The 21,693-nt window shown below is 45.9% G+C and overlaps 2 protein-coding genes across 13 annotated transcripts in view; one reads left to right on the top strand and one right to left on the bottom strand.

Moving 5' to 3' along the window:
- Nucleotides 1-53: 53 nt before the first annotated feature.
- LOC125739347 (nuclear factor NF-kappa-B p100 subunit-like) lies at nt 54-15,422 on the top strand. 5 transcript variants are annotated; one of them, XM_049009367.1, is made up of 24 exons: nt 58-450; nt 1,205-1,260; nt 4,375-4,417; nt 4,683-4,752; nt 4,832-4,872; nt 5,179-5,277; nt 5,472-5,623; nt 6,394-6,506; nt 6,625-6,783; nt 6,874-6,978; nt 7,115-7,203; nt 7,523-7,661; nt 8,039-8,173; nt 8,378-8,554; nt 8,693-8,834; nt 9,089-9,203; nt 9,318-9,525; nt 9,618-9,787; nt 10,109-10,211; nt 10,332-10,528; nt 10,740-10,818; nt 11,709-11,872; nt 13,359-13,470; nt 14,723-15,422. In XM_049009367.1, the coding sequence occupies exons 2-24, from the start codon at nt 1,244-1,246 to the stop codon at nt 14,809-14,811; spliced, it is 2,718 nt and encodes a 905-aa protein (XP_048865324.1). In that variant the 5' UTR covers nt 58-450; nt 1,205-1,243; the 3' UTR covers nt 14,812-15,422. The 5 variants fall into 5 exon arrangements, with proteins under 5 accessions (XP_048865321.1, XP_048865322.1, XP_048865324.1 ...); XM_049009369.1 differs by having other exon boundaries at nt 59-450; nt 4,686-4,752; XM_049009364.1 differs by having other exon boundaries at nt 54-450; nt 13,359-15,422.
- A 3,014-nt stretch (nt 15,423-18,436) lies between these two features.
- LOC125739345 (uncharacterized) overlaps nt 18,437-21,693 on the bottom strand; it is a 42,696-nt gene continuing 39,439 nt past the window's right edge. For 7 of the 8 annotated variants that reach the window (XM_049009357.1, XM_049009359.1, XM_049009356.1 and 4 more), the window contains exons 13-17: nt 21,587-21,657; nt 21,170-21,327; nt 20,014-20,158; nt 19,373-19,516; nt 18,437-19,084 (exon numbers count right to left, since the gene is read on the bottom strand). In XM_049009357.1, coding sequence (XP_048865314.1) covers nt 18,854-19,084; nt 19,373-19,516; nt 20,014-20,158; nt 21,170-21,327; nt 21,587-21,657 — 749 coding nt within the window. In that variant the 3' untranslated portion in view covers nt 18,437-18,853. Of the gene's footprint in view, nt 19,085-19,372; nt 19,517-20,013; nt 21,062-21,169; nt 21,328-21,586; nt 21,658-21,693 lie in introns of those variants that run through there. The other variant, XM_049009363.1, reaches the window with a different exon arrangement.

Here is a 21,693-nt window from a genome sequence, read left to right as displayed (position 1 = left end):
TTGAAGAACTTTTACGTATATATTACATATTCTTTCATATATAATATTGGGTCTTTCCAGGTATATTTAGAGCTATAAGAGTTCCGCCTGCGAAATCGCACATGGTGTACACCGGATTGTGAGAAGTTCTTATGCTGACATTCGTGTTTAAGGAGGGGCGTTCTTATGTAATTGACGATCGCTAAAACCAATGAGCTACAAGCACTCCTGACGTTCATGCCCACGGAATTCCCCTTTCAGGGGATTTCCATTTGATGCCGAAGTGCAGGAGGGGGTAAATTGTGCAACAGAAACATTCATTTCGATTGACAATAACCTGCATACTGGCTATTCGGATAAATGAGTAGGGAAATTCTAATGGAACAAAACTAGGATTTCAGTTTGCGTTTCAATAATATCCATTATTGCTACAGATATTGACAAGTCCGCCTCTTCCAAAACCTAGTGAAGGTAAGAAAATGTTTTGCTATTGGATATACATAAAAAGTGTTATGACTTCCTCTGGAGTTATTAAAGAATATGCTTTAACACAGTTTACCGAAACTAACCCATTTAGCACATGGTATTTTGTCGTTCCTTCGGTCAGAAAATAGTTATACTGTTTTTTCTTTTTATATATAGTTACGTGTAATATAGATGTTACACGTAAGGCTGTAGGGCTTGAATGACTACATTTATCTCCTCAGTTTGTCAATAGAAGTGAGAGAAGTGCTAAGTTGCGACGCTAGAAAGGGGATCGGTGGCGTGCCAACAAGTTTTAAAAACGGATTACTCATTTCAAAGAAATGCTACACCGAGGGTCTTCATCTCTTTTTGGCGAAGCATTTGCCATATAAATTTGTGTATTTATTATAGGGGGGGAAAGAAGCTTCCTTAACGAAGATGTACTGGTACAAAAACGAGAATCGATTGCATTGTAAGCAAAGCAACATCCGTTTTGGGCTAACATGGGGCTCTGGAAACGGGAGTCTTCTGGCCGTTCCCTACCTGCAAGGGTTTGGAGCATCCGCGATGCAAAAGCCCAATGTTGCTGCAGAGCTGAAGAGCTTGATCGGAAATTCCCTGCGCGCTGGGGGTGGGAGGGAAGATTGCTATGTACTGTCAGGAGAGCCGACAGGGACTGTTCGCAGTTATTTCCGAAACAGATTTGGGGATTATTTACAATGACATTGCTGTGCGATCTAAAGAAGCTTGCATCTTTCAGAGCGCCGTCAGTCGGAAAGCACAGACTGTGACAGGAACGATGTCCAGTACTATGAGGTATGTGCATTTTACTAAATCATCTCTACTGAGTCTTTCATGTTTTAAATATTTACCATTAGTAGAAAAATTAGTAGTAGCAGCTGCATATGCTGAAATTGGGTTACAGGAAGTCAGCACATGAGGGGCAGAGGGGTGACAGGTCATTAACTCAACACTTGTATTTCACTTCACTTTTAATTTTTCCTTCTGCTTACAGTTAAGAAAGTTGCTATTCAGATATTTCGGCTCCATCTGTAGGCCGTGGTAATATAACCTGGTCATCGGTGGCAGCTCATAATATAACAGGATTGTTAATTTCATTGTCGTAGAGACGTCTGCACCCTCTGTGGTTAGTGGGTTGGTTGAGTGATGGTTAAGAAATAGGTGATTAAACTTGATAATGTGTCTTGAGGATGTAAGAAACGTCAGAGGGCATAGAAGAATGGGCTTGCAATGTATACGGCTGAGGTTTGTGAAAATTTTGTGGGGTTTTATTAGTATAACCACGCAGAATTGGATCGCTTAAATTTTTTTTTATATGACAACAGTAACAAACGCACACTGTATAGTGCACGGTTTATGTTCTTAGGATTTCTCCCAAATACAAGGCATGGGTTATGTTCCGTTAATAAAACTGAAGCCGACAGTGATAATTTACAGATTAACAAAAAGTTTTTAGCCCCAAGGCTGGTTAATTCTTTTCCAAAGCACACACGAAAAGGAGACTTAAAAATCCTATGTTAAGGCCAGTATGTTACCCCGAAAATTTTCTAAAGCAAAAACAATCTAGCAGTTTTAAACCACAGGCAATTTACCAACCAAAAATCTGTGTATTCGCTGTTGAAATGTGAATGAATCCAGAAAATACAGTATCCAGGCATGACCACAATAGAAAAGGAAAAAGACTCTGATTTCTGTTATTTTGGCCAAGCGATGAGAATCGCAGGGTACATTCTCCTCCATGCCGTCAGAACAATAACCACGTCAGCCCTGCTGCCGGGAATGACAATGACATCATTTCTGTTCAAAGCAAGACTTTCTCATTTCAAAACATAATTGCACACAGTTGCATCATTCTAGTGAACGCCAGTCTTGGATTATACTCAAATTACTAGAAAATCATCAAGATAACGAATGCATTGAATGGAAGATGTCAGGTTAACTAAAGGTTGATTTTATCAGACATGGACTAAGTATGTCCTTGTATATCACAGTTTTCATAAAAACTATAAACAAAATGAAAGCTTTATTATTTATATTGTATCACTTATTATCTCTGTAACGTATATTATTTTCCCATAAACTGGTACCGTTTTATAAAAGTAATTAACTACCATGTCTGAAAACTGAAGATGACTGAACAGACTTTTATGCACCTTTTCACAACTTTGCATCTTGCTCTGTAGACGTATCTCATGAGGGTATTTCTCTGATTCATTCATTTCTGTGACCCAGCAATTAACGTGCCATGACACTATAAAGTCAGTCTGTAACATGCATCTTCACTCTTGACAGACCTGTTTCCTTTTAGACACCTTGGCAGATGCCTCGACATTCCCAGAGCAAAACTGGGTGTGCTTTTAAATCTGCTGATGTTCGGTTGGATGAGTGAGGGTGACCCTGCATTGTGGTGCAGAGGAAGCTTTTCCTGTACTCCTGGGCACCAGGACATTTCGTGACTGGGGTTCATGGGCATTTCAAGCGGAACTTAGAGCCCCAGACTGGGAGACCTTTCTGGACTCGACGGGGTTACAGCATCCAGACAGGGTGTAAGATGAGAGGTTCTAGTTCCTGGTTGCCATGAACCCTGACGTTCCCTCAGAGATGTGATAGAACACACATGCCCAAGACACAGTCAAAACCACCTTTATTTGTATGCTTAACAAACAGGGAACGCTATGTAATGACAGTGACTCTTTCTAAGGTAGCTGCCAGTTTTCTGGATCTGCTGATATATACTCAAAATTTTCATCGGTGGGGAGTTGCTGAAACGTGACAGCACAATCATTAAAATCAGCTTTAAAATTCTGCGCTCCTGAGTACACTAGTGTGTGAACATGCGGCATTATTTTTACATAAACCCTGAAAGTGCATTAATTAAATCAGCAGTTTGTTTCAAGATGTCCATCTGGTTTATTCTTTGGATTAGTCTGTGTAGATATTTTTCTCAAGAAAAAATAAGTGAAAATATAAAATTTACAAATATACCCTAAGTCTAATAGTAAAGTGTGGTTATGCAGATTTCATTCTGTGGAATTCCGTAGAATTGTCAAAATTGCTCTTGTTTCGCAGGTAAGGTGAAATCAAAGCAGAGGGTTTGCCCCTTTGGGGTTATTCCAGGCAGTTATGAGAATTCGATTTACGGTACTGGGCTCAGTATGTGACAGACAGTGGTTAAGCTCTTACGGTCCATTGAAAGTTCTGAAAGCATTTTTTGCTAAGAAGTAAACAGAATAAAACGGGTATCACCGTGAACTGGTCACTAGCCGAAAAAGACGGTCAGGAGAGCAGAAAGGGCCCAGATGTGAAGCGAACTGCTTACTGAGAGCTGAAATGTGATAAAACTCAGGGCGTTTTGTCTATGGTGAAGGGAGGACTGTGGGGGAGGGTTTTTGAGAAGCCCTCTCCCTTCCATGGGGGATAGGACCACCCCCCAGACAGGGTCTCCACCTCTGGATGCATGTGCCTGTGTGACTGCGGAGGCCTCTGGTATTTTGGGGGCTTTCCTAACTGGCTTTTTTGCTCATATGTTTCCTGGAAACAAGTGACACAAAGAGAGAGCAAAAGAGCGACTAAAAAATAGAAAAACATTAACCGCAGCAATATCTTAAGCCATCTGCTGAGAACGGAAACTACACACACCTTCTGCTGCGCATCATTGATATTTGGTGTTGTATACTTATTCTTAGTCCTGCTTTGAAAGGGAAGGGTGTGAATTGGTGCCAGACATGCAGGTGAAGTAGGAGCATTTCTTGTGGAGAAGAGGCCTGTCTCGTAAGTGTGGGACATGTGAGCTGTGCAGAGGTGTGTGCAGTTCTGGCTGCTGTGGCCCGACCCAGTGACCCTGTGATCGCCTGCTCGGTCACTGCACACCGATGGTGACATTTGTTCTTTTTTCACTTTTTCCCTCAGCTTGGAAGAAAGTCAATACAACATCAACATGATCGAAAACGAGGTAAGAATCAAAACGTGGTAGTTCCCCAAGGCAGAGTACAAGGACACACTATTCTAGCCTGTTGCCAGTACCGGGGATTTATTGATTTTAGCCAGTTGTTGTTCTGAGATCCTTTAGCTGTTTAATCAGCACTTTTGATCAGTATAACTGATAGTTTGCCTCAAGCAGAAGATCTCCAGCTTAGCTCTTTCTGTGTAAATAAGGTTAGTGTAGCTGCACTGAAACACACACTGCTGTTTCCGTTTCCCCCGCTCCGCTCGGCAAGCAGTTCATGATGGACTTCCCGTACTCGTTCGTGCCGTCTGTGAAGAGCGAGCCTTACCTGTCAGACACAGGTGAGCGTCACCCCCCCGGGCACATCTGAGAGGCAGCCTGTCGCTGTGAGAATGACCCCGTGCCTTTCGTTCTCCACAGCAAACGGGCCATACCTACAGATCATCGAGGAGCCCAAACAGGTGAGCGTGGCATCTGTCTGTTTTAAAAGCCTATTCGAAACCACAGGGAGAATTCTGGGGTCACTTTAGTACCCTTTTTGCACATTATGTAAGAGTATGGGATAACTACTTAATAAAGCAAACTGGGGGCCAACCTGATCTGCCATTCTGTCTGTGTGGGTTTGCACGTCAAATGTAAACAAATTATGTGACAAACAAGCAGGGCCTTGCGTACAGCCGCCACTGTGTCAGCTGGGAGACTCCTGCCTGGAAAGTTCTGGACGGGCTCGACTTGGGGGGATTAACCATTAAATCACTTCTGTCCAGAGGGGATTTCGATTTCGCTATGAGTGCGAGGGCCCCTCCCATGGTGGTTTGCCCGGCGCCTCCAGTGAGAAGAATAAGAAGACCTACCCCACAGTGAAGGTGCGCTGCCCACCCCTGTCTGAACATGTGCCTCCGGGTGGCCTGGTATTATTTGCTGCATGCCGATAGGCTGTGATAGAGATGCGCGTCACCATAGATAATCAGCCAATCTGAAATGGATGAGTTTTAGCCCCGGGAGAGTGAGCTGAGCAGCCTGCTGTCTGGGTGGTTAATGCTGCGATGGTTTCCTCCAGGTGTGTAACTACATGGGTTACGCCAGGGTGGAGGTGCAGTTGGTGACGCACATGGACCCCCCTCGGGTGCACGCACACAGCCTGGTGGGCAAGCACTGCAACGACAGTGGCATGTGCAGCATGGAAGTGGGGCCCACTGACCTGACGGCGCAGTGAGTGCCGCACCGAAGGCTGTCTGTCATCCTCTGATCATGTGACTATTTACCGCATACGCAACTATGGCCATGTGACTATGATCATGTGCCTCCACTGGGCTGAGAGCAAACCCACTGCTTTAGTTACTGTGCTTGTTAAGTCTTGAATCTTTTAGGTAGGAAATGATTAGTTTTTCTAGCAAGATTGCTTTTCCAGCTCAAGTCAGTTTCAGTAAAAATTCAGGAGAATAGCTGGTTTGGCATTAATAAAATAATTTTTCTTCAGGTCCGCACAAAGATCTGTGAATGAAATCAAAAAACTAAAAATGCCATATTTTGTTTGATTACTTATGGGTATGGTTAGAGCAGAGTAGGCGTTAAGGTCATAATGTTGGGATTAGGGTTTTCCAAATAGAAATGAATGGAGAGTCCCCACAAACCTATAATTACAAACCTGTGTGTGTGTGTGTGTGTGTGTGTGTGTGTGTGTGTGTGTGTGTGTGTGTGGTAATATGTCCTCACAATGTGTTATTTGTACCGCAAGGGAAGATTGAATTTAATGAAAATCTATGTGTGACATTAAAAAACTAAAAATGCCAAAAGTCTTATATTTTGTTTGGACCTAGTAAGGGTTAAGGTTGTCATAGCTGAGGTTAGGGTTATGCCTATAGACATGAATGGAGAGTCCCCAGAAAGATAGGTACCTTCACTGGAGTGAAGTGTTCTGTAATGGAAGCTGTTGCTCTTGGTGTAACAAGCACTGTTGTTGATCCTGTCTTACACTCAAGGTTCAACAACCTGGGCATCCTCCACATCACAAAGAAAGCGGTCTTTGAGGTCCTCTCCAAGAGACTTAGGGAGGAGAAGCTGAAGCTGAAGGGACCGAACTACCACCTCACTGGTAACCCCCCCCCCCCTATAATCACACAGTGAACTGACTCTAGTGACTCTAGTAATACACTGTTCTAATGTTTTGCTATTCAGATTTTGTCAAATTAAAAATGTCATGTTAAAAACAGACACAGAAGAGCAGGAAATACTAAAGGAGGCCAAAGAGCTGGGCAACAAGATGGACCTGAATGTGGTGAGACTGAAGTTCACGGCTTACCTGCAGGACGGCGATGGGGGCTACACCCGAGCCCTGAAGCCGGCTATCTCCAAGCCCATCTATGACAGCAGTGAGTCCTGCAGCAAGAGAACACACACAGCACGCAGACTCATCTGCTCAGAATCACGAGTCACATGATCACACCGTGGCGTCTTTGCAGAGTCACCCAACGCTTCTAACCTGAAGATCTCCCGCATGGACAAGACCTGCGGCTCCGTGCTGGGTGGAGATGAGATCTTCCTTTTGTGTGACAAGGTGCAGAAAGGTGAGCCGCTACCAGTGACTTTCTGGCAGTTCTTTTTAACCCTTGAGGAATCCCACTTCCCAGAATTCCCAGCAGACAGGTACTTTGCACCCAGTAAGCAATAATTAATTCACCTGTGTTTCTTCTTTTCCCCCAGATGATATTGATATTCGCTTTTTTGAGGAGGATAAGGAGGGAGCCTGGGAAGACTTTGGCGATTTCTCTCCCACAGACGTCCACAAACAGGTGAGTCTGAAGCATGAACCCGAGTGGCTGCGGCACCATGGATATTATTAACAAAAACTAAAACTATAAACTGAAACTGAAATAAAATAAAATTATAGGAAGATAAATAACTACAACTAAATGAAAATAATACATATTGCTTCTGAAACTAACTAAAAAAAAATGTCAAACCCTTTCCATTACCGTTTTTAAATACTATTTAGCTAAAATAGCGATTTATCTTTCATTACCATTAAAAATACCTGAAACATGTTTTGCCCATTAAAAAATGTAAAAATGAAAACTAAAATGACACTGCGTGTCACCATCTTCCCCGCAGTACGCCATTGTGTTTAAGACTCCCAAATACCACACTCCGGACATCGAGCGGCCTGTCACCGTGTTCCTGCAGCTGAAAAGGCGGAAGGGGAATGACTGCAGCGAGCCTAAGCAGTTCACCTACGTGCCGCATGTGCAAGGTAAGCCGACTCCAGGGAGAGATACTGCCGTATTTTCAACCTGTTTCTATACTAGAGTGCTGCCTAGGTGTACTGTACATGGTAGCTATACACAGGTGGCATATACAGGGGCGGGGCCATAGGGTCGCCGGCCCCAGCTAAAACCTGATTGGTCCCAGGAGTGCCCCCTTCTCAGTTACTCAATAGTTTAAAATATATCATTGGCTAATAATATTGATGGCTACTCTGTAAGCAATTATGGATCCTTTTATGCCCCATACCTTAAAAATTCTAAAATTGCTCCTAACTGTGCACAGTCAAAAAGGCAAGAAAGCCTGATGTTTCTTGTCAATTTTGAACATAATGTACTCTGTGCGTCTTTCTCATGCCGGTATCAGACAAGGAGGAGGTTCAGCGCAAAAAAAAGAAGCCCCTCCCTCACTCCTTTGACCCATGGAATGGGCCTCCTGGGGGGGCTGCCGGGACTGGCCGAGGACCTGGGAGCTTCGGAGGATCAGGTAGAGGAGGAAACGGTAAGAAACCGCAGCTGAGTGAGCTTTTGGGGGGGGGGGGGGGGGTTCTGCTTAATGTCTAGATTTGTGGCTTTGATTCATGGGTGACAGGAAGCAGATTTCTTAGATTCATTAATCAAAAGATAGGCCTTCTGAAACAGGTTGTAATGTCAGCAGGCCTGCAGCTGAAGTTGATGCAGTTCTCTCTGCCCCCCTCCCCCCTAGGTGGATTCCCCTTTAACCCACAGCTGGACATGGGCTTCAACTCCATGGGCACCTTCATGGGCAATGGCACGCGCATGGCAGCCTCGGTGCCAGCCCCCAGTACCCCCGCCGACCAGCAGGAGGGCAGCAGAGTGCCACCAGGAGGGCCCCCCCTGCAGCAGCAGCTGCTTCAGATTGGTGAGCCTCCAGGGGCGGGAGGGGGGGCTGGAAGGTGTCTGATCCGCCTCCATTACGTCACTGATCCAGCACTTGCAGCCGTTTTGGCAGAGGTCTTACTGAGACTATACGTCGTCCCACCCCTCTCTCCCCTTACAGCTTCCATGCTGCAGAATCGCGCCACACAGACAACCCGGCGTACCGCCAGGGCCCTACTGGACTACTGCAGCACGGGCGACGTGTGCCTCCTGCTGGCCGTTCAGAGGCAGCTCTACTCCGTGCAGGACGAGAATGGAGACACGTGAGTCCCTTGCGTTGCGAGGCAGATGCAGCACGTCCCCTCTAACCCACCTCATACTCAGGATCCAGAATCATCTTCACCTTTTTTCTTTTTTTACCATCGCAATCTGACACAAGCACCTGAATCGACCCCACAACCTCCAGCACAAGCAGAGTCCTGAGACCTAGAATATCAACCTTAAACAGCTCCATCACTGATCCTCTCTGTGACTGGAAGCTCCGCTTGTGTTCAGCTTTACCTGTTTGATATCCCAGGCCCCTGCACCTGGCCATCATTCACCAGCAGCCTGCGGTGGTCCAGCAGCTGGTGTATATGATCAGCACCATTCCCCAGCAGCAGATCCTCAACATCCGCAATCACATGAACCAGGTAAGCAGGACCAGCTCTGCCCCTGGGGTCCCTGTCTGTCTTGCAGCACTGCGCCGTAGCGATACCATCCCCTGTGAAGCAATGAGAGTCCTCTGTGTGTCCACCCCCCTGCAGACTCCCCTGCACCTTGCAGTCATAACAAAGCAGCCCAAGGTGCTGGACTTCTTGCTGAAAGCAGGGGCCGACCCCACCCTGGTGGACCGGGATGGCAGGACGGTGCTACACTTGGCAGCGGATATCGGTGACGAGTTTGTGCTGCGTATCCTCCTGACCCACCTAAAGGAGAACTACGGCCACCTGTTCAACACAGCCGACTACCATGGTACGGAGCCGAGAACGCAGCCATGCAGTCATCACGTCCTTCCTTCCTACCCTGGTTTCCGTTCCCGTGACATGGCTCTCGTTTGCCCCCAGGGCTCTACCCACTGCACCTGGCCGTGAAGAAGGGGGGCGAGCGCTGCCTGCGGGCGCTGGTGCTCTGCGGTGCCCGGGTCAATGCGGTCGAGCTAAAGAGCGGCAACACAGCTTTGCACCTCGCCGTCAGAGAGAACCTCTTCAAGGTGGCCTGCATGCTCATCACAGAGGTATGTGTCAGAACCTCAGAACCTCCTCACCAAGTGTGGCCAGGTGACACTGCCAGGGTGCTACCATCTAGGGCTGCCCGATGTATCATGTTAATTCCAACATCACATGTTATACACATGCAACTGTCACATCACAAGGACTTTGATAGTCAGCTGGGTTCTAGACCATCCTTAAGTTTTGCTAAAATATTACTACTCCGTCATAGGAAAAAAAATAACTTAAGCTTCACAGCTTTAATGATTGTTCCTCTTCGAGGTTATCAAGTATATGTTAAAAAATACACCCTAAAGTTTACCATCGCAGTTCCTCTCTATCTGCAGCTGAAGGCCGACGTGAATGCCAGCACCTTCTGCGGGAACACACCCCTCCACCTGGCAGCCAGCCTGGGCTCCCCAACACTCTGCTCCATGCTCATTGCTGCAGGTGAGCCACTCGCAGTCAGGAAACATATCATGGTCTTCCTCCTGTGCCCTTCGCCGATTTGCTTAGTGCTGGCGCTCAGGTTCGAAACCAGCTACTGATCTCTGCATTTGCCCCCCTCAGGTGCCAGGAAGGACCTAGAGAATGATGAGCCCCTCTTCCTCAGCTCCTCTGATGAGGAAGACGATGACAAGGAAGATGAGGCTGTAGAAGAAATGGGTATGCAACAGCAGACAGCATCTTCCCCCAGTGAGGTGCCAAAGAACCCCCGCAAGAGAGCCGGAGGCCATACCCCCTTAGACCTGGCCAGGTGCCAGAAGGTGAGGAACCCGCCCCATTTATTAATCACAAAGGTGATAAATGAAATTAATGAAGTTGAGTCTCAGAATCTATAAGCTATCAAACAGAAGTCTTATATCTATACTCAAAACGTCTCTGCTGCTTAACTGTGACCTGGGCACCTTGTTTGTGTTTATACATCCTCTGCTTCATTTCAAGAGCTTGAATAATGTGAGCTCCCCCTTGTGGCAGGTAAGAGCAATTCTGGACAGTAGAGAGAGCGACAGGCCGAGCAGAGAAGTCCCCAAGCCCAGCGAGAAGCAGGAGGAAGGTGAGAGAAAGACATCACGCATGCAGCTTAATGAGGCCTGTTCCAATGATATGATCTGACAGTCTGTCATATTACTGTATTTTTGCTTAAGCAGCTGGTGTAACAGATCCACGGTATTTAATAGAATTTTAGTATATATCATGTCTGGAGATTATTGTTAATAAGAATTTATAACTTTGGACAGTTGGCTAGTGCCTCCTGACCCCTTTGCTGGCAGGCCTCTCTGCAGCCTCTATTTGCATGGCCCCTGACCCCTTTGCCAACAGGTCTCTCTGTAGCCTCTTCCTGCAAGGCCCTAGACCCCTGTGCCTGGCAGGCCTCTCTGCAGTCTCTGCCTGCACAGCTCCTGGCTCCTGTGCCTGGCAGGCCTCTCTGCAGGCTCTACCTACACGGCCCTAGACCCTTTTGCCTGGCAGGCCTCTATGCAGCCTATGTCTGCACAGTCTCTAACACCTGTGCCTGGCAGGCCTCTCTGCATCCTCTGTTTGCATAGCCCCTGACTCCTGTGCCTGGCAGGCCTCTCTGCAGCCTCTGTTTGCACAGCCCCTGACTCCTGTACCTGGCAGGCCTCTCTGCAGCCTGTGTCTACACAGCTCCTGGCCCCTGTGCCTGGCAGGCCTCTTCAGGCTCTACCTACAGGGCCCTAGACCCTTTTGCCTGGCAGGCCTCTGTGCAGGCTATGTCTCCAACACCTGTGCTTGGCAGGCCTCTCTGCAGCCTCTGTTTGCACCCCCTGACTCCTGTGCCTGGCAGGCCTCTCTGCAGCCTCTGTTTGCACAGCCCCTGACTCCTGTGCCTGGCAGGTCTCTCTGCAGCCTGTGTCTGCACAGCCCCTGACCCTTGTGCCTGGCAGGCCTCTCTGCAGCTTCTAACCTCTTCTTTCCCTACAGCAAAACCGCAAATGGACAGCGAGACACTCAGCAAACTCTGTGGTATTCTGAGCCAGTCCCACGTGCCGCTGCGGCAGCTAGCTGAGAAGCTGGGCATGCTCACACTGGCCGACCTGTACCAGAAGAGTCCTTCACCCTGCCAGCACCTGCTGGAGAACTACCAGGTAGGCTTTGGTGTCCTGTCTTACTGTGATACTGCCTCAGGTAATGCTAGCCAGCCTTAACTGTGGTGTATCTTTGGCTGTACAACAACATTTTATAATTGAGTGTGTGAAGAATTGCAAATGAGAACAGTGATTCTCAAACTGTGGAACACATACCAACAGTGGTATGTAGGGCTCCCCCAGGTGGTATGGAAGGAAACCATGGTAATTTGAAAAAAAATAGAAATCCATCAATCCATCCATTTTTTGATACCTCTCAATCCCAACTGGGGGAACCGGAGCCTATCCTGGGAACAATGGGCACAGGCGGGAACCAACCCTGGGCAGTCGCCAACACACCGCGGGGGGGGGGGGGGGGGGTGTGGCCAGGTGTGAATGGGGCTCATGCATACACATGAAAGTTGCTACATATTCAATAAAAGGAGCCCAGAAATAGAATTAGGTTTTTCTTATTTATTTATCCAGCTAAATGTTGCAACTGCAGCATTTCATCATCTTCATGTACTTCATGTACTTTCATGTACCAAGACTTTGGTGATCAGATATCTGGTTTCAAAACAAACTGGCACCATTGCTTACTACAGAACTGTATGTACTTTTATAATGTTTCTGCAAGTGCTCCAAACTACATTTTGCAATATCTATACTTAACAAACTTAACTGAAATCTGACATATGTACAATATACATTAAAAATAAGATGAGTGTAATGCCAAAATCAAATATGTAAGAAATAATTTATTTGCAATGAATTAAGTTTATCATATTTGAATGAAATGTGTGATCATGCCACTCATGGCGATTCCTGAGCTTTTGTGTGTGTAATTTTTTTTTATCACCTATATGATACCTTGGCACTTAAGTTTGAGAAACACTTAAATTTTATTTGAAATGTACAGAACATGCTCATTGGTAACATGATCATGCTTTTCAGCCAGCAGACCCTGGGTGTTTCTCCATACCAAGTACACAGAGATCGTATTTGTGGTCATATAAAGACCAGTCTTGCTAACTTTTCTCCCAAGAATGAACTTGGGGTGCAATTAATCACGGGATTAGTTTCATTCGGCGAGGATGCAACCAGTGCATCCTTGATATTTGGGGTTGGGCAAGGATGTCATCTGAGTATTATTACCGTTCTCTGTACTTCTGTTCTTGAGTATTAGAATTCGGCAATGGAAGGTCAGGTAAAACTGGTACATGAGAACACAAATACAGTCAAGTATGCATGTTGAGAGACATCACCTGTGTCTTCATGGAACATGCACAGTGGTCACCTGACCCTGTGTCTCCAATGAGCATGGTCACCGGTCACCTGACCCTGTGTCCTCACTGAGCATGCTCACTGGTCACCTGACCCTGTGTCCCCAATGAGCATGGTCACCGGTCACCTGACCCTGTGTCCCCAATGAGCATGGTCACCGGTCACCTGACCCTGTGTCCTCACTGAGCATGCTCACTGGTCACTTCTCTCCATTTTCATGCAGTTGGGCGGTGGTCAGCTGGAGACTCTGGTGGAGGCCCTGCAGTCATTGGGTCTGAATGAGGGAGTGAAGCTGCTGAGACAGACTGAGCTGAGGGACAAAGCCCAGAGCACAGGTATCCATGGCTGCATAGTTACATGTGTATGCTGGGGTGGCAGCTTACAATGTCTAAGGCCTGGTTCATACTTCATGCAGACAGTCCTGCAACAGCAAGCACACTGTAATGCTGGACTGTCCACGATGCCAAATGTTCTTGCACCACGCCAGGCAGCCATGTGCTTTGATGGCAGGCCTGGGGTGGCGCTATAGAGCAAAGCTGAAAAAGTTTATGAAATGTGGTTTGGATGTCACATTAAAAATACAAATTTTACTAAAACTAATCATACATTGTGTCCTTACAGTATGCAAGGCAGGGTTATTATCGTTAACAAAAACATTTTCGTGAACTGAAATAACATACAAAAATAAAAATTTAAAACTTAAACTAAGTGAAATAAATTAAAATCAAATGTCAAATGCTTTCTGTTACTAAAGCAATGATTTGTGGAAATGGCCAACTACATCACAACATTTTACAGTAGCTAGTCCTACAACTTTCCGTCTATCCATTTACCCAAATAAAATTACAAAAACTTTAACTGAAACTAGAAAATATAAAAACAAAACGCATAGATCTTTAAAATACCATGCTGAAAACTAACTAAAACTAACCTGGATTCCAAATAAAAATCGAAAATGATATAAGAACTATATTAACGATAAAACAAACAAGGACACTAATGCAAGGACTTACTAATGCAAGGATTTACTGGTATATGGCGTTGCCTTACAAATGTATTTTATTTCAGTTTATAGCCATCTGGGAGTCTTTAAAATCCTGTAGCAAGGAATCATATAAATGCCGGTATTTCTGGACTTTCTCAGTCAACTATAGAGGGTAGAAAAAGTGTTTGTATACAATCTTGGGTCTATTTTCTTTCTGACTACCTGCTACTGTTCCCCTGGCCAATGAATGATCGAGGGTTATTTGCACCTCTAAAAGGACCAGCTGCAGTGTTTCACTTTTCGAGTGTTACGTGCCTTTGTGTGCGGCACCCCTATGCGGTCTCCAAGGCTGGCCTCTAGAATGGAAATTACGCCACCATCGCTGCATGCGTCATAGCGCTGCCACATTCTTGTGAAATATGAACTAGCCTTAACAGGGGAGGTAACCACCAGCCTTCTAGTGCAGTGAGTATGATCTCACGCCATTAGACCTTTTGTCTAACATCAGTACCTACTTCACACCCTGCCACTATGACACCTCCTTCTATCTCTGCTGTCATGTAATGACTGACCTCCATTTTATCTGCCTGGCTTTGTATCAGATGCCACCGTAGACAGTGGCTTTGGCAGCCATGTGACAGAAGATGTGGAGGAACAGGAGATCCAGCAGCCTGTGATGGCCGACCCATGAAACACCCAGCTGACCTGTAGAGGGGAGAGGAGCCGGCCGGGGCAACACCTCACAGTCTCAGACAGTTCATGTATTTCAAACAGACATGGGTCCCAAGAGTCTCTCTTGCAATATACATGACAGAGATTGGTCCGCTCATCTGCTCATCGAGGTGGGGTTGGGAGTGGGGGGTTGGGGATAAGACTGTTCTTAGAAATTCTCGTTGCCATGGTAGCGGTACAGCTAGCAAATGACATCACAGGAATCCAGCTCAGACCTGTGGTGGCTGAGTCATCGGGCCGGGATGCCATTGCGTTTGCAAACGACTGACTGCCATTCAGACATGCACAGAAAGGGAGAATTACTTGTGTGAGATGTTCAATAGACTCGGAGATCTAAAAGCCCAAGAAACCAACAAAATAAAAAGCCGCCACTAGCACTTAAGGTTTACACCCAGCTTTAAGAGATATTTATTTGACCTATTTCCACCAGCATATGTACAGACCTGTATTGCCATTTTCTGTGTTGATTGTATTGCTTAGAAGTAAAAATGAATGTGCTATTTTCAGACCATGATGAATGCTAAAGCTTTATATTGGAAAATAAAAAGGTATAAATTGATATAAAAAACATGGAGAGGCTTGTTCATTGTGTTTGCCGTTTTGCCTCATAATTATGTGCATAGATCAAGGGGGGGGGAAGCAAATGAACACCACCCTCTCACACCACCATATTTTATATTATCCATGAAAATGTCACAGAGATTAATTATTTGCTACAAGATGATTAACTACTTAGAAATCTGTCTGCAAATTATTAAAAACAATAAGTCAAAGTGACAGACACTTTCATCTTATTTTTAATCTTTATTTTTCCAGTCTGCTGCCAAAAAGCTTATATATATATACAAACACCATACTGATTCAGGGCTGGTTTTACAGGTTGCTGGCAAACATACATCTAAAGTTCAACAATCCAAATAAAGACATTCATATTAATCACTGAACACTGTAACAGATGCAACAGAAGCTGAGGTATTACACATAATACCTGTATATAAAATGACATAAATATAATTCGATTTCCTGATGCATATTTTAATGTGGCATTTCTAAGAGTACACTATAAGAATTACAACTAAAAGAATGAGTAGTATTTACACATGGTATTTGACAGTGGATGTTTAGTGTGGGTTAGGGCTGTAGTTGGTCTGTGTCTCCCTGACAGATTTCCCAGGTCTGGGTGGTCAGGTGGTTTCCATGTGAACAATCATCAGAAATAGACGCATATGCTGATCCTGATTCTTGGCTGCCTACAGTGCACAAGATGGGGACAGTCACTGTGTTAGATTGATCCAAAGTTTAAAAAAACAATGCTGGGTTTCCCAGTGGATCTGCTGCAATCAGGCTGATTTGCAAAATTGTTTTTTTTTACAGTGAAATTCATCTCCCTGTTGTCACCATTTCACTGGTCAGCTGGCTCTTGGTAAAATGTCTCCTTCTACTCCATTACAGCACATTTGCAAATCCCAGAAAGCCAAAGTCATTACCATCCAAATCTCTAACCAGCTGGGAATTCCTAATCCCACCTTAACCTCTGACCCGCTAATCCTATCCTGAAGATCACACACACAGACAGACACCTGTGACGTTACGCAACGCTGAGACTGAGTTGTGGAGCAACCATGAACAAGAATCGTTTTGATAATAACAAATCTGGAGAACAATACCATACATGTAGTCCAAAGGTGTTCCACTGGACCAGAGAAGGGCTGTGCTAGCTGGCTGAGCTTGGTCCATGGGCTGCTTGGAAACCAACACCAAGGGAGACAAGAGAGAGAGCTGCACCTCCCCTCCTGCCGGGGGATCCTGCAGTCCGTCACATGGCTGTCACCTTGCAGCCACTTTAGGGTCACCAAAACAGACCACATAGGAAACACCTGGAGATCTGCCTTTGAAACTGCTGCAGTGCCTCGTTCCATCAGATTAAAAATCACCTCTAAATTTTGGGGACGTCTACAACCTCAAGGTAAATTTTGGATTGGAGTTTGGCTCAGTACAATAAATTTTGCAAGCCCACATCGCTATCGACTCACTGGGGAAAGTATGCCAGATGACCAGTGCAGCCCTGATCAGAGTCAAACACAGAATGGGATTCACGTATTAAACAAAGGACATGGATAAATAATGCCACTACTTAGCAGCTGCAGTGTCACCACTCTCTGGACCTAAAGCAGAGGAGTGTCTAACCTTCTGGTTAATCTCCAGAGTGAAGGAGAGCCCACAGGGCAAGGAATGCTTGCAGTGGCTGGAACCTCACATGCAGGCTTCCTTTTTCTATGGAATCAGCTGAAGTTTAAACGGCCCAGTGCCTCAGAATCAACCAGCCACGATCCAGCAGTGCCGTGACCAGCCAATAACTATCCTCTGCAATATACTGGGTGGAGATGTTTCTAGAAGAAAATGGCTCCCTCTATTGATTGAGTGCTGGAATTACTGTGTATGGTTTTCCATTGTGGACAACGTGCTCCTGAGTAGAAAATACCTTGTGACAAAAATATGACATGAGGCATGAGACCTGTTCTAGTATATTTACACATTGCCAAATCTCTAAAGGAGATTTATAATCTTTTTTGCAATTTTCATTTGCAATTACACAAATCTATATGACATTTGATACATAGCAATACCCAGTCATTTTCATAATTATAAATCTTCCGGGTGCAGTGGCATGGAAATATGAACTATCATTGAGATACATCCAAAAAAGCCAGACTATTTATCATTGTAGCTACCGCCTGAGATAAAATGCATTTATAACCAAAGGTGAGTTTAAGGTGCCTAAACAGAATCTGAGATTACAGTCTCTTTTCCCATGAGCCTCCTTGGCCAGCGAGGTAAAGACGAAAGACTGGACCTTACATGTGCCTTCTGCTGACTCTTCATGGCTCGAAGAATAAGAGAATACACATGCCAGTCTGACTACTGAACTGGAAAAGGGATTGAAAATTTCATACAGCGAGCAGGACAAAAGAACGTTGAGCCAACCTGACAGAGCAATCCTGCTGTACCTGGTGGGCATGTGCAAGTCAGAACAGAAAAATAATCTGCATATCCTCTGAAATAAATAGATGACTTGCATCATTGCCTCAATAAATAAATAAATTAGCCTAGTATGAAGTTGGTTCCGTGGTCGTTTTCACAGTAAATTCGAAGGAAATGGAAACAAAAAAAAACAAAACAACAAAATGTTGACTCAAAACAATTTCTCCAGCAAAAATATCCCTCCTAGGCAGGACATGGAAAAGACTTTGATGATTCAGCTCCCATCACCGAGCTCGGATCCGTGGCCACCGGAGGCAGCGCGTGTGCCAGAGGGAGGGAGAGGCAGTGCAGTGCATGGAGAGTTAGAGCGGGCAGAAGGACTCTGAATGACTTCAGGCAGGGATCCCAGCTCCCAGTGCTGCCTGCTGGCTCGACTCTCTGGCCAGTTCCATCGAGATTCTCCGTCTCTGGCCAACCAGCACCAGCCTGCAGCCAACGTGCCCCCCCCCCACCAGCTTGGAGCTGAGCCCTATGACCTCAAATCCCCCTGGCAGAAATGCATACTGCTGAGCCGAGCCCCCCCCCCCCCCCCCACACCCACCTCGTGCCCCCATCTTGTTGATGATGTATAGAAGGGCCTACCTCACAGAGGAGCCATACAGCCAGCAAGAGTGAGACACAAACGCTCTGAACACGGCACTGGTCTCTGGTGGAGGAACATCACGTAGGTGATGTTTATCAAGTGACCCTCAGACTACTGAGATCTGGAATTTTGTGCTCCAGACTGAATTTTAAAAATTAAGCTGAGCAAAGTCGATCCCCTTATTAGATGGTTAAACGAAATAAACATCCACATGGTGGTCCAGGAAGCTGGCAATGATCTGTGTTGCTATTGGCCATTCTGTCCTTTTCCTACCAACAATCAATTCAGTCACATGACTGTCAGCTTCCATGATTGGCGAAGGAGTCCAGGAAGGACTGATGGGCTCCACCCCCTTCCCAGAGGCCCAGCAGCCCCATCATGGTTTGACGGCCTGTCGGTAGCTGTGCCTCTGGCCATCCCCGCGTCTAGTGGCCTTGCTGCTGCCTGCCTGGCTCCTGTGGATGGACTCCGGCTGGAGCGTGGGGCTGGAGTAGGTGTGCTGCAGCCCACCGTTATCATGGAGACGGGACTCGAATGCAGAGAGATCCACTTCTCCGATTCGGATCTTGGCGCGCAGCAGCATGGCGTAGGTCCCGTACCGCGTTTTCTAGCAATAAAAAATGACAAAAGGACATCAAGAAAAGGAAGCAACACTCTGCCCTGTGCATGACAATCCACGGGGTCTTCGCTGTTTCTACAGTCTTGTGCTGGGTACCCACACATTTTTTTCAATTTACAGTCTTTTCTAAATTGATCAGAACTCTGGCAGTTTTTTATAGTCAATACAGAAAATTCCAAGCCTTCATTGCATGTATATCTATACTAATTATTCACAAGCCAAAACTGTCTAAAACAATAATTACACTTCTCAGAGCTCGCAGTGGTCATTTCTCACCTCAAATTCTAGGTATTCCTCTCTCTGGCGGTACTCCTCTAGCTCACGACCTTTGACTTTGCGGTCCGGAGGGGAGGAACGCAGCTCGTTTAGCTCTGAAGAAGCGGTTTGCAAACGAGTCTCATGGGACTGCACCTGCTCCTCCTGCCAAAACAGACCCCAACAGCCTCAGTGGCAATGTGACTGGTACAGAGGGGGAATCCTGTGGTGGTGCAACAGAAGGGCTTGGAGTAAATACCAAATTTAGGGAAAGGGATTTTATTAAGGCAGGTTAGGGATAGGGGTAAGGCCAATTCATACCTCACCTTTCTGCACAAAAAGTGACAGAAATGTTGTCACCAGTGATATGCGCCAGACAGCGTGCATGTAAGCCCAGATTTTTGTGTCTGCGGGGAAATCATGTTCGTCTGTGCACATTGACTGTGCATGTGCAAGGAAAATTGACTCAGTATTTCCAGTAGGTGGCAGCACTGACTTTCACAGAGCAGAGGTCAACCAAGAAAGAGTAGAGGAAAAATAGTTGTTGTTGGAGTAGTTATGGTGAGCGGCTGTGTGAGGATGTGCAGAGGTGACCCTAAAGTTAGGGTTGAAATTGGGGTTAGATTAGGGTTGGGTTTATATTTACATTACAGGTCAAATACCTCAGACAGTTTAGTGGTGGAACCTGGCAACAGGGGCCGACTGAACTTCTTCTGGGAGCCAATGGCTGCAGGGAAAGGTGGAGCTGAGAACATGGCTGCCACCGTATTAATGCAGGTGATCCAGGACTGCATCTGCTCTGCATTGCTGTAGGAGGATGTGAAACACACTCACAGCGTAAGAAGCCGCTTCACACACATGCTGCTTTGTCTTAGTCAACATCATGGTCTCTTTTAACATAACAACCTGCATTCATTTAATCGTCTTAAACAATCCTGCTAACCATCCTAACATCGGGTGCGTTCGACTTCATGCAGCCACTTACAGAGCTGGCTTAAAAGCAATGCATTCTGGTCCTGATGCAATGCATCATAGTTAGATTTTTTTGTCCTACTTAAGCCGACACTGCAAAACATCACCACATGTCACATGGTACAAAAACCTCGCGAGAGCAAGACGACCTAAGACAGATCGTGCAGCGCCTCTCAGCCGGCTGCACAAACTGGAACCACCTCAGCTTTGCCCATTTTGGTTGAAAATTTTAGTCACACGCATGACGCTTGTATCCCAGGAACTTCCGATGCCTTATCTGCTATTTCTCCCGAAAAGCAGTGAGAACTGGTTTTCAGTTAATTTACCTGGTAAAATTAAGTTTAAATAAATGACATAAATGCTGCAATAGTACACGTAAGTTAGTTGTTTATTTATTGTTGGTTACTGTAATGTTTCGCTGCTTTGTTTCATCGTCTAGTCTGTGAAGAAGGCATTCAAGTAAGAATTGCATTGTACTCTGTACATAACAATAAAAACTTTGAATCCTTGAAATAAATGCATTTGATCTTTTTTCCTGGCTAGTTGGTTATTGTAAAAGAAGTAATGTGCATGCAGGTGATATTTGTATAGATTATGTACACCCTCCTGGCAGTGCTGCCATTGCAGTCAGGTCTGGCATACTAGTAGAAGTTGTCCGACTTGGCTGCAGTCAGTTTATACTCCACTCCTGCAGCCGCTGGGAGATCTCGCTCCACGTCACGTCAGATGCAGACAGACCTAAGCCCAAGTCGAACGCACCCATTAACATCTGCTCTCTGGCTGTTCAAGCCATCTGCAGCAGGACTGTACCATCCTCAGGGTTCTGGGGGGGGGGGGGGGACTCACGGAGCCTGGAAAAGGAAGACCCTCCAGTCAGCAGTGCGCAGGTAGAACACATTGGGCCTCTTGCTGTAGTCGGATGCCCGCATGGCCAGCGAGTGGTGGATGGACACAGCATTCTTCAGGTCCTCATCGGACAGCTGCTTCTCTGGCCGATACTCACCCTGTGGCCAATGGGAGAGGCAGGAAACATCATGTGCCTAATAAACAAAGACAATCAAAATACCAAAATACCAAAAAACAAAACGTATGGCGAAGAAGCCTCCTGGATGTAAAAATCAACATATTTACATAACATGACATCAAAGTCTTGCCGTGAATCAGCATCCCCTCTGTGTTTGACCTGGAGCCACCCAGGGTATTTATCTACAGTATTTTGTCACAGGACATGGGGTGCTGTGACAGGGGGGTCGGGGCAGCTACCTTCTGCAGGTATAGGATGAGGCCCTTCAGCACTGCATAGAAGGCCTTCCAGCCCCTCTTTCCCCGAGGAGCTGCAGGACACAAACAGCATTCAGGGAACTATGACA

The sequence above is a fragment of the Brienomyrus brachyistius genome, chromosome 3 (genome assembly GCF_023856365.1).
Source record: "Brienomyrus brachyistius isolate T26 chromosome 3, BBRACH_0.4, whole genome shotgun sequence".
Lineage (NCBI taxonomy): Eukaryota > Metazoa > Chordata > Actinopteri > Osteoglossiformes > Mormyridae > Brienomyrus > Brienomyrus brachyistius.
Note: the sequence above shows the minus strand (reverse complement) of the source record. Positions and strands in the feature narration are given on the sequence as shown.

Coding starts and splice junctions, on each gene's coding strand:
- LOC125739347 (XM_049009364.1), top strand. Junction 4,753..4,831: donor GCCTTACCTGTCAGACACAG/GTGAGCGTCACC, acceptor CGTTCTCCACAG/CAAACGGGCCATACCTACAG. Junction 8,835..9,088: donor CAGGACGAGAATGGAGACAC/GTGAGTCCCTTG, acceptor TTGATATCCCAG/GCCCCTGCACCTGGCCATCA.